Source organism: Lathyrus oleraceus, chromosome 3, assembly GCF_024323335.1.
Source record: "Lathyrus oleraceus cultivar Zhongwan6 chromosome 3, CAAS_Psat_ZW6_1.0, whole genome shotgun sequence".
NCBI classification, from domain to species: Eukaryota; Viridiplantae; Streptophyta; class Magnoliopsida; order Fabales; family Fabaceae; genus Lathyrus; species Lathyrus oleraceus.
This window is the reverse complement of record NC_066581.1, coordinates 297,315,670-297,328,538: the sequence shown is the minus strand read 5'-3', so window position 1 is coordinate 297,328,538 and position 12,869 is coordinate 297,315,670. Positions and strand designations below refer to the sequence as shown.

The window sequence follows — 12,869 nt, the reverse complement described above, 5'->3', positions numbered from 1 at the left end:
GCTATATAAAGACCACTCTACTCAATTTTCGAATTTTCAGTTTGTTACTATTCCACATTCTCGATTCAGAGTTCCCTCATTCTATCCCGTTACTCTCTCACCTTGCTCTCTTCCACACACCAACGAATCCTTCTGCATTCTCTTCCTCTATCAGGTTTATCTCTCCTCCGCATGCGGATCTGCCTTTGAATTCGAGGAATCCGAGCGAAAATTCATCTCACATTTTGCTGAATGTATATTTGTTCCCCATTCGTTTTGATTTTTTGCTCTATGAATCTTAAATTCACGTTTTCTAAGTTCGATTTTCATCTCATACTTGCCAAATCCAGAAAATGTGCGAAATCGTTTGCATCGAAGTAACATTCTGATCGTATTCACAGTTTATCTGTCATTTTTTCTTCGCTTTTGTGTTAGTTGCTATGGATTTAGTTGTCTATGATTTAGTTGAATTTCTTCGAGATATATTTTCCAGCTTGAAATTTTTTGATACTTGTTTTGATTGATTGTGCGAAAGATCAGTGAGCGAATTATAAAGTAAGAGATACGTTGAGTTAAGAGTTAACTGAGATTTTGAAGATTTTAGGTTTTTTTTTTTATTTCGAGCAAAATTTTATGGAATAATCTTTTCATGTTTTATTTTTCGTAATTAGTTTAAATTAGATGATTTCGATGATTTTTTAATCATGAAATTGATCTTCATTTTTGTGATTTTTTGAGCATATTATGCTTATTTTTGATATTTTATTGTGTTATTGTGTATCTCTATTGTATGAAAATTACTTTTGATAAACAGTGATGATTATATGCAATGTTATATTTTATCTTATTTGCTTGATTTTGTTGATCTTATACTTCAGAACTGATGTCCTGTTTTCAACCTGTTGTCGTGCAATTAATTCAGCGTCCCGATTATGGATTCATATTCTTTGAAGTCTGTGTCCGATTTGCCTCAACCTTTTCAATCGTGTTTTAGTTTCAGGTACTACATAATTTTCTTTTAATGCTGCTACAGCTAAGTTTAGCTGCCCTGAAGCTTTTAACCTTAATCATATTCACGAACACCTCTAAAAAAAGGCGTGTCAGGGTCCGTGTTATTGTCCGACATCGACACCAAGTGATTACATTCAATTTTTATTTTTTTTAAAATTATTATCGATGTCGACGTGTCAGTGTCGGTGTCGTGTCCGGTATCTGTGTCTTCGTCCGTGCTTCATATCATATTAAATTCTACTATAACTTGTACAATTTCGATGATTTTTTGTACAATAACATAAAAGTTGATGATTCTTTTTTTGTACAATTTCAATCCTCTGATAGTCACGGACTAGAAAAGAATATGCACCTAGAGTGATCTCACACAGGTTTTTATGAACATAATAATGAACTCTCTATGTTATGGGGCATACAGATATTTTAATTCACTTCAGAGTGAATGCTTTCCTACCTGTTACCACTCTGATGTAAACATGGTCATCTCTGCTCCAACCGGAAGTGGTAAAACAGTACTCTTTGAGCTTTGCATTTTGAGGCTTCTCGCCAAGTCCATTTCATCTGAGGGAAGATTCATACATGTGAAGGGATCTCTTAAAACAGTAAGTAATTTCCTACAAGATTTTGGCAGTGAAAACTTTTCTCACAGTAATCTTTATGAGTAGCATTGGTTTGTGTTCAACAAAAGATAAAGCATGTAGACCGGTTCTCTTTCTCATTGCGTCAGTGGTGTAAACCCTTTTATTTTTGCCATAAAGAAAGACTCATATTGTATTGGTACATGAAAACAACCCAAGCTTTTGTATGGTGAATCACTGAATCGTTTGATATGTGTTTTAATTATCACTTGTCATCAACTAATTCTTGGTACAATGATCTTCTCACTTGGTGTCAAGATCTATATTGCCCCGTCTAAGGCTTTAGTTCAGGAGAAGGTCCGTGACTGGAATCAGAAATTTGGACCATGGGGGATATATTGCCTTGAGCTGACAGGCGACAATGAATCTTACACTCCAAAAAATATAAATGAAGCAGATATCGTTCTAACCACTCCAGAGGTCAGTATTCAAATGAGAGTTATCTAAACATAAGTAGAGCAAGACATTTTATCTTTAGTGTACTTTGCTTCTTCTTTGAAATATTAAATGGACATAAATTTCAATATAATCATGAATTATGGTGTTTATGCACATATTCCCCAATCCAAAGAGACATGAGAAACATTTATTTTTTCTGTCAGACTGATATGCTCACACTATGACTGATTTGTTGACACTTGACACTATTGGAGGTGGCTAAACTTCATTTTCCAATGAATAGAAATTTGATGCAGTGTCACGATATGGTATAGAAAGTGGTGGCTTGAGCTTTTTCAGTGACATAGCACTTCTTTTAATTGACGAGGTTCACCTGCTGAATGATCCCCGTGGAGCTGCCCTGGAAGCAGTTGTTAGCAGGATAAAAATTGTGTCTCGCAATCCAAAAATGGAATTAAATCCTCTGTCTCAGGTCCGCTTCCTCGCTTTATCCGCAACAATTCCAAATATTGAGGATCTAGGTATTTTTCTATTTAACTTGATGTTGTCACAAGAGTTAAATATCATGTAAGCAACCATGGGAGGAATTTCATGCAATATACATACTTTTGCAGCTAAGTGGCTCTTGGTTCCTGACCAAGGGATCAAAAGGTAGTTTTCCAACTCCACATTTGTTATTTGGCTTTGTGCTATAAAATATCCAGAAACTTATTTCCTTCGGAATGTTCACAGGTTTGGAGAAGAAATGAGGCCAGTAAAGCTGACAACCAAGGTTTTTGGTAAGCTAGTAAATTATGCATATTCAAAATTGAAATTGAATCTGTTTCTTATCATCTTCATTCATTGGAAGTTGAAACCCAATAGAAAGTCTTCATACCCAAGTTGTATGGGGTTTTCTCAGAAGGAAAAAAAAAGTAAGATGACATCGTTAAAAGACACCAAATTTGAATTTGTGATTTTTTTTTGTATTAATCCTGGAAGTCACTTCAAACAATATATTTTAGATTTACTTCCAAATTTATGCAGGCTATGCTCCAGCCAAGAATGATTTTCTATTTGAGAAGGTTGGTTTGAAGTTAACTAACATCAAGTAGTATCAATACTTTTACATAATACATTCTATCATTTAATTTTAACTGAATTTCTGTTTTAAACTACCATGCAGCGCCTTCAAAACTATATTTTTGGTAAGCAGTGTAATTCAGCGTACGAGTTAATGGCTTTATGCTTTGCAACTTTACTCTGCTATCAACACTTTTACATAAGAAATATAAGGGTTCGGTGTGTACAACGGCTTTCAGATATTCTCATGCAGTACTCTAAAGGGAAATCGGCGCTTATATTTTGTTCAACAAGAAAAGGTGCTCAGGAAGCAGCTCAGAGACTCGCTCAAATTGTCATGAATTTCGGCCAATCAAATCCTTTCGTTAAGAGCAGAGAGCAGCAAGATCAGCTGAGGGAGGCTTCTCTATCACTTAGTGACAAACAAATGCAGTCATATATTCTTTATGGTGGTATGTTACTTTTTAAAGCGAAATTAGTTATGATATTTCATTAATTATAAATTGAGCAGCACAAAGTGAAATATGATCAAAGCCATGCAACGGAGGGTGGAGTAAGACCACATTAGCTAACTAGGGACCAACTATATTTGCTTGTCGGCTAATAAATTTAACAAAACAATTCTTTTGCAGTTGGTTATCACAATGGCGGGCTTTGCCTCAAAGATCGCAGTATCGTGGAAGGCCTTTTTCTTAAAGGTGACATCCAAATACTTTGCACTACAAATACACTAGCCCATGGAATCAACCTCCCAGCACATACAGTGGTGATTAAATCAACACAACACTTGTATGTTCATTTTCAAAATATTTTATGCAAAGAACACAAATTTTATCCCTCCTCTTTTTTCAAATCAACTTATTGTAATGTTAATTATTTCTAGCAACAAGGAAAAAGGTCTTTACATGGAATATGACCGCTCCACTATATTGCAGGTTTGCTTATTAAGATACCTTATGATGTTTTAATTTATCTACAGACAGTACAGCAAAATGACAAGTGACGAGTAAATATTTATTTCATCAGTGTAGGTTTTACTTAATTTGAATCTTGCGTCAAAACATGTATCATTTGTATAGAAGTTTGGCACAGACAATTAACCTCGCAATAGAGGATTGTTTATTGGGTTTTTCATTAAAAACTTCTTGGTTAATATTGCTTATTAATACGACGGCCTTTGATTAAGACGTGGATTTTGTTTTAGTTACTTTATTCTTAGTCCAAATAACCGATAGATTTTGATAGCCATGTTTATTGCATTATAACTATATGACTAGTCAATTACTTGTTTGCGTTGAGAAAGCCATATCTGAGCATCTCCAATGCAAGGTTATTATCTTTTAATTGAAGATGGGATAAATTATTATTAATTAAAGTGACATTAGTGGTCATTTGACAACCGTTCTTAAAGGGAATTTAAACTTCGTCCCTTGAGTTACAAGATCTCAAAAGGTAGTGCCTGCGACCAACATGTTGGTACCAAAATGCACACGCAATATTCCGAGCACGTTAACTCTCTATCTTTTTTATGGAAACCTAAACAAATAGTTATCTAAAAGTGCATTTCTATTTTTGTGCACATCTATTTGTCTAAAAGTACACTTCCAAACAATTTATGTTGTTCAAAATTGCTTTTCTAAAAATTGTAAGATTTTTTAGTAGCGAATATGGAATAAAAAGTAGTGATTTCTAGCATTCTTTTAATTCGAATAGGACTCACTTGAGTAGTGACCCAACCAACAAATCCGAGCTTGGATTTTTTTTCATGTTATTTAGTTGAACTTTTTTATTATTAATATATCATGTTGGGCTAAAGTTTTTATTGTACAATGTACAGATGTCAGGAAGGGCAGGCCGACCACCATTTGATGATACAGGCATGGTTATAATCATGACAAGGAGAGAAACGGTGAATTGTTCTGCAAAATGCTTTTTAACTTGTACACTCTCAAAGCTCTTCAATTTTGATCACTAACTCTGTTCTTTCACACGTGCTCTTATTTTCTCTTGCATATGCTTGTACTCCAGGTTCATTTGTATGAGAACCTCTTAAGTGGGTGTGAGCTAGTGGAATCACAGTAAGACAGCCTCTTTCAAAGTTGCCAATCGATAAAAGATGATTTAATGTTGCTCATATTATGTGAACTATGGGAAATTATCTCATTCAGCTAATTGATTTTTGTTTATCCTAGATTACTCTCTTGTGTGACAGAGCATTTACTTGCCGAAATAGTTCAATTGACAGTAACTGATATTACAAAAGCAATTGAATGGATGAAATGTTCATACTTGTATGTTAGAATGAAAAAGGTATGTGAGTGCGAACGTCTTTTAGTTTTGTCTTAGTTACTACCATCCGATTTGATGAAAATTTTTATCCATGAGCAGAATCCCACGAACTATGCAATTGAGAAAGGAATTTCTGATGGCCGTATAGAGAAACATGTGCAAGGTACAATTGTCACCTGAATAGTTTTCCCCCTATTTCAAGCTATACATTACTAAACCATGTTATCTCAGAGGTTTGTGTTCAGAAAGTTAACGAGTTATCACAGTATCAAATGGTCTGGGTTGATGAAGATGGTTTCCTCTTGAGACCACTAGGTATTGATATATTCAAGAATAATGATATCACTTAAATATTTGTGAAGTCCAAACTGGTTCCTGATATTTTTCTTTTTCCTACCATAGATCCTGGAAGGTTAATGACAAAGTACTATTTGAGATTTAACACCATGAAGCAGATAATGCGGACTCCTGAAAACTGCAGTTTAGAAGATGCTCTTCGTGTTGTATGCTTTGCCGAAGAAATTGCATGTGCGCATATGTGTTGAAAGTTTTTATATTAGGAAATATTCCACCATTAAACCTTGACACAATTATTTACTGAAAAATGTAGGGATACAGCTCAGACGCAATGAAAAGAAGCTCTTAAATGATATCAATGCAGACAAAGATGGACGGCTTCGATTTCACATTCTTGGAGATAAAGGAAAAAAGAAAAAGCGCATTCAAACAAGAGAAGAGAAGATATTTATTTTAGCAAATGACTGCTTCACTGGTGATCCTTCCGTGCATGACCTATCTCTAATTCAAGTAAGCATTGTAACATCAGTATTTTTTGCTAATATTAACATGGTTATGTCTTAGTGATTCAATATACTCCTTTTACAGGACATAAATTCTATATGTTCAAATGGATGTAGAATTGCAAAATGCATGAAAGATTATTTTGTCTATAAAAAGAATTTCAAAGGAGCTGCGAATTCAGCCCTTCTAGCCAAATCATTTAACCAGAAACTTTGGGATGATAGTCCATACCTTTTAAAACAGTTGCCTGGAATTGGGATGGTTACAGCAAAGGTGATATTAACTGATTTTATTTATTTTTGTATTTTATTAGTGCATAAATAATTGCTAATACTTTATGGAGCAATGCCAGCATATCTTTTAATTGCTTGTTTTTCTTAATTTGATGTTCTTTACAGGCACTGCATTCAATGGGAATTAAATCATTTGAAGCACTCACTGAAGCTGATCCGAGGAAAATAGAGATAGTGACTGGTCGAAAATACCCATTTGGTAACCATATTAAAGATTCTCTCTTATCACTACCTCCAAAAGTTGATGTGAAGCTTGCAGAAATTGAAAGCCATACACATGGAAAGTCTAAGCTAGCAGTAACATTGACTAGGATATCAGAGTCAGGGCAGTCAGCAAAACGACATTATGCTGATATGGTGTGTTATCTGAATGTTTTCTTAGAGGTCTTTTAGACATTTCTTAATTTAAATAAGTTAATCAACTTTCTTTCTCACAGATCATTGGTTTGGAAGAAGACAACACTATTCTCTTTCATGAAAAAATTAGGTGATGACAACATATAAATTCAGATTTTATGACTTGATAATGTACACCAATTAGAAGAGTTTCTATCAAACATGTCTACTTGATGGTATTGACTAATTAGTATTTAGAATTACTATATTTGTGCAAACTGTTACCTCATCTAATCACAATTTAATCTTTTGCAAATCGTTGTTGCAGGGTTGATCAGTTTTCCAGGTACGTGAATTAACCCCGGCTTTATATTTGTAGTTAAAACAATTTATGTTAGAGCATATCCAGACTGAAGTAAGAGACACTGAAGAAGTTTTAAATTCTAGATCAAGTGTTTGAACCTTGGAAACTAACATAAAAGCTAAATTACTAATATTTGTCTATAAAAAATATATTTTAAAAAAATTCTAACTGAAGCATGTTAAGAATTTTAATTTGGAGGATTATCACTAATAAATATAAAAGAGGTCACCGCATTATAATATTATGACCATTGAATTTCTAAAAAAAGGGCTTGAGAATCTGTTTGCATGGAAGTTGTAAAAATTTATGATATTTCTATTGACTGTATGGATACTGTAAACAGTTACGATTACTGCATACTGTATGTACAATTTGGATTGTGTAAATGAATAAATCAGATAACTCTTACCGCCCTAGAGTCAATTTCTCTTTTGATATCTATTTTTTACTTTCCAACACATTCAGCATGAGACCATTTTGTTTTCATATTACAGCCCATATAGCACAACAGTTCTTGTGCCCATCTCACAAGGGAAGCAGACTATCAAAGCCAATTTTATATTTGAGGAATACAGTAAGAAGTAGTTAATAAACCTCTACAAAATAGTTAGTCTACATTGTGGAAATTTGACTCAATTCTTCTGTTTTTTCATACAGTTGGTATTGATGTCCATCAAAAGCTTTTCCTTATGAAAGAGGGCAATTCAAACATGATTTTAAGAAGAAACAGGAAGCAGACTTCTTTTCCTCCACCTGAAGAGATATTTGTAATACAAGATGATGACATAAATTTAACTCATATACCGCAGGAAGAGACAAGCACTTGGAGCAAGGATAAGGACATGTAAGTCATCTTCACTTGAAATGTCTGACATAAATATTTATCTAGTCAGTTAAAGTATAGCATTTGGAAGATATCAAATTTTTATGAAGCTCTTTATTTTGCAGTCCCAGTTTCGACCTCTTCGATGAAATGTTTGAGGAAGGTAGCACTTCTAATACGATTTACTAACTTCTAAGGTTTATAAAAACATTATTCTCTTCACCAACTAATTCTTTCATTCTGTGTGAAAGGTGGCAACACTCTCGAGGTTGAAGAAGAGAAAGTCAAAATTATCACTGAGAAAACAGTATTTGATCACATACGGGAGAAAGCCAAAAACTTTTCTCTCCTGTCTTCATTTGAAAACATCCACTGTCCATCAGTGGAGGTCTTTCTTGGAAGAAATCATGCCCGTGAGAAGGGGTCATACTATGGTCGTGAGAAGAGGTCTTACCATGGGCATGAGGTAGTTGTCTTGGATGATGACAACAATAAAGTTCCAGGACAAACTGATGTCAATTTTCCTGCAGATCTCAGAAAAGAAGACAAAGGTACCAACCTCTGTCTGACTTTAAATGATAATAATCTAGCTGAAAGCTCATATAACATGAGCAGTTTAGTTGATGATACAGGTACACCTTTTCACTAGCAGTGTCGATGCAATTATAATTTCGTTATTGTTTGTTTATTATTGCTGAAGGTGTTTTCTTCCCTGAACCTAAAGCAAGAAGTTATGAGAATGTAACTGAAGAAACAGTATTTGACCATATAAAAAGAAAATCTAAGGATTTTCCTCAGATCAGTAAGCATGATTGTGCGCAGACAGCAATCCCGAAAACTGAATTCTTCTCAAAGAACCATCCCAATTCTTTGAAATCTGCTTTAGGTGTGGTACCAAAGACTAATTTCTCAGACACGGTGACTGGCAATATGCTAATGTCAGATAAGGAACCTGCTGATACGAAAAACTATTCATCTGGTATTCAAGTTGGTAATTCTGTTGAGCACAAGAAATTTGAAGATTCCTTTTGCACAGATGGAGTAGTTAATATTTGTAAGGGCTTTTTAACCCCCAATTCTGTCCAATCGTCCAATTTTGTTCCAATTGGTGGTTTTCCAATGTCTAAAGAGAAAAACTGGTCATCAGATTCTGGAAGCTTTGAACAGAGCAGTAAGAAGCAGCGTTGTTTGCCAATGGAATCAAAAGAAGAGAAGTTAAATCCATGTGAAACAATAAGACAGTTCTGTTCTTGGGAAACTTCAGGCCAAATGAATCAAACAGAGCCATGTCTCAGGTTTAAAAGCGTATTCTCTTTTCTCTAATAACACCAAAGTGTTGAATGTTGATAATTTTACTCATTGAACAAACTTTTACTACCAAGGACTTGTACTCCTCTGAACAGGTAGAAGGTAGAACATAGCATGCAGGGTTGCAGTTTGTTATAGATAGGCATGCCTATGTAGTTCATTACATCTGAAATAAATTTCACAAAATTCAAACATTTATAATGTTAGCAATGTGTTTGGCTTGAATCAAGAAAGACAATAGAGTTTTTTTCTTTTTGTCTTGTTTTGGAAAAGCACAAGAAAGACGAGGGAGGTATTATTATGTTTTTTAGAACTTAATGTGAGACGGCTGTTGTTTATATGATATGAATCTTGGTAATTTACAACTTGAGAGGGATCTAAAATTTTAAAGTTGTGGGGATTTTATATATAACATGATGGGTATATATGCAAGGGAGAATATTTCAATTACAAGCAGAATTTCAAACGGGTTTATCATTTAATTCACAGTACACAAGCAAAGGCATAAAATTGCAAAATAGACTTGAGGCTGAATGTATCCGGAAGAAGAACAAGCAATAGAACTGACCATAGTGAAGGAACTCAGTTACAATCAAAGGAGTGGGATTTGATTTGGAGATAATGGCTAAGATATATAATGCTAATGATTATTGTTTCATTTATAAGATTTAATCTATAACGTGACATAAATGATGTGTGCTTCTTTCCTTAAGAGTGTTTTAATTTTAATATATGATGCTATTGCTATGGTTGTAGTAAAGAAGCTTTAATCTTCGGTAACATATGTTAAGATTTAGTATTTGTTTGTTTTTAATATATATATATAAAAAAAGAAATAAATATGTAAACAAGAAGTCAGGATGGCCGAGTGGTCTAAGGCGCCAGACTCAAGTTCTGGTCTTCGTGAGAGGGCGTGGGTTCAAATCCCACTTCTGACAATTTTCTTATATTTTGAATTTATTTGTAGTTTCATCCAAAGAATTCTTAGCCTAACACTATCATGTTCAAAACTAATGTTATTTATTCGATTATATTTTTTTCTAATTCAGTTTGACATTTACTAAAAATTGAATGAGAAAATATTAGTTTTTTTTTATAAATTTTATTATTAAGTCTTTCATTCTAATTTTAAAGGGATAATTTTTTTCTTGTTCCACACCTTATTATTCGTCCTATAGTCAATAATTTCATATTTAAGTATTCAATATAAAAAATTGAGAAAACACATCATGAAAATTGAGAAAATACTCAATATTTAGAATTTGAAAATGAAAATTTCCTTCATTAAACACAAATATCATGATAAATTGATATTTTTTTGTGAACATTTAAAATATATAGTGGCTGTTGTAAGATTAAAAAAAAATCCTTATATAAATATATAATTTAAATTATGTAATAAATTCATGATTTATTAAGTAATTTTTCTTATCCTATAAATTTAATTAAACGAAGAACAAAAAATATTTGATTTAATTTCACTTTTGATATCAAAATATTTTATTTTAAATTGAGGTTAAAATAAATGTAACAATGACAAAGAAACTACTGACCGATTACCTCAACATCATTTTGCACACATAATGGAGGGAATGGTATTCTCGTCGTCGACACACAAATAAAACCATCGAGCCATCAAATTTAACAACAAAGCCACTAAACCATCGAAGTAGGTGTCATTTCGTGACAAGTACATATGTGTGACTGAAGTTGCCCCAACGCTAATAGAAAAGATAGATTTGATTGTGCACAATTTAGTGCGTGTCGAACATGAAAATGAAAATTGATTACTATCAAATGCTATCGTAGGGGGAAAGCAATATGGTATATACATATGAATGAGAGATTCTAAAGAGTGTGGAAACTAACAAGAGATTTCGAGATGCGTGATAATGATAATGGCTTCTTTATGATCAAATTTGATATGCAGCCACATAAGGAGAAAGTTATCTTAGAGGATTTTAACTTTATCAAACAATTGCTCCATCAATAACCCTTTTGTTGCAAATATTTTGTTATTTCTTTCCTTCTAAATGCACCAATTGCATGCAAACTAAATCACAATAACGAATTTCCTAATCATTTCATGAAATAAGTGAGACTTGCATAATTGACTTATGTGATTGAACGCATTATTATGAAGAACACAAGAGATTCCTAACCATTTATCTGCTATTTACCACACATCTCTATAGAAACCACATTCAAAAAAAATTATTAGCATTTTTTCTGACACGCCGCAATGCTGTGAGCGCACCAGTGAATTTGGATCTAAAATATCACGCCTAGTTAAGTTATCAGTTGTTGAAAGTATGTTATTTGAAAAGTTTCCAATAAATATATTCATTTTTAAAGAAACAAAATTATTCCAAATAATCTTCATATGCACCATTAGGATGAGACATGATTGATAATAACTTATATCCATATTTGACAGAGTAAACTTGGTCAAGATCAAGGTTCCACGTCCATTTGTCGACAAACATATTAACCTATAAAACAGCTTTAACTAGTAAAGCGCTAGATTCCCTAACTTTCTCTTCCTCCCATGCAAAAGGTGTTGACGCTACATCTAACCACCACCACCAGGACACCGCCCCAACTTGTTCATCTCATCAACTAAACTATTAATATCTACCGATAACTCAAAAAGTTTCCTAAACATGTTACATAGAGGGTCCCTTAAAAGCCATCCATCCTTCCAAAACAATGACGCTTTCCACGGCTTCTTTATGATCAAATTTGATATGCGATAAGACAAGTAGAAAGTCATCTTAGAGGAATTTAACTTTATTATACAATTGCTCTACTGATAACCCCGTTGTTCCAAACATAATGCTATTTATTTCCTTTTAAATGCACCAACTGCATACAACCAAATCAGAATAACGAATTTCCTAGTCTCTTCAAATGAATTCCGCAGAGTTAACGTGTGACTGGACGCGTTACTATGAAGAACACAGTAGATTCCTAACCATTTATATGTAGTTTACCACACATATCTATAGAAATGAAATTCAAAGAAAATTTATTAGCATTTTTTATGCGCCACAATCTTGTGAGCACACCAGCGAATTTTGATATAAAATATCACAGGGAGCTAAGTGATCCTTTGTTGAAAGTCTGTTATTAAAAAGTCTCCAATAAATATAGACACTTTTAAAGGAACACAATCATTCTAAAACAACTTTCATATGCACCATTAGGATGAGAGATGCACTACTACAAAAAGAGCATTAATCACAAATGTGACGTATCTCGAAAGATACGACATCATGAGCGTTTGTACCCTTGCGGTATTGGTTGAACAAATTTTCCATCGAACTTTATTTATTCCAAATAAGGAAAGGAAAAACATCGATAAAACCATTTAAAATAAAAAGAAAATGGTCGTTGCAACTAAATTCGGGTTCAGGAGTCGATTATGCAAGGAGAAAGTATTAGCACCCCTCACGACCGTTGTAGTCAACGAGAACCATTTAGTTAAATTTGTGATTGAATGTTAGATTATGTTAATTGTTTTCCTCGAATGATAAAATATTGAAAAAGAGAATAAAAAGGGGTTG

The 12,869-nt window shown here is 33.4% G+C and overlaps 1 protein-coding gene and 1 non-coding gene across 2 annotated transcripts; both read left to right on the top strand.

The window, feature by feature from the left end:
* The first annotated feature begins 768 nt into the window (after positions 1-768).
* LOC127127197 (DExH-box ATP-dependent RNA helicase DExH17) lies at positions 769-9,982 on the top strand. Its single transcript, XM_051056322.1, has 27 exons — positions 769-979; positions 1,409-1,592; positions 1,887-2,048; positions 2,311-2,548; positions 2,642-2,678; positions 2,760-2,806; positions 3,054-3,091; positions 3,193-3,214; positions 3,329-3,541; positions 3,722-3,878; positions 3,973-4,024; positions 4,927-4,998; positions 5,118-5,167; positions 5,282-5,399; positions 5,478-5,541; positions 5,610-5,693; positions 5,781-5,906; positions 5,989-6,185; positions 6,264-6,452; positions 6,578-6,829; positions 6,910-6,959; positions 7,137-7,154; positions 7,667-7,746; positions 7,830-8,016; positions 8,121-8,158; positions 8,247-8,627; positions 8,696-9,982. The coding sequence occupies exons 1-27, from the start codon at positions 912-914 to the stop codon at positions 9,316-9,318; spliced, it is 3,747 nt and encodes a 1,248-aa protein (XP_050912279.1). The 5' UTR covers positions 769-911; the 3' UTR covers positions 9,319-9,982.
* Positions 9,983-10,157: 175 nt separating this feature from the next.
* On the top strand, positions 10,158-10,241 carry TRNAL-CAA (transfer RNA leucine (anticodon CAA)). The gene has a single exon. It is a non-coding gene; the product is annotated as a tRNA-Leu (tRNA).
* Positions 10,242-12,869: the final 2,628 nt, after the last annotated feature.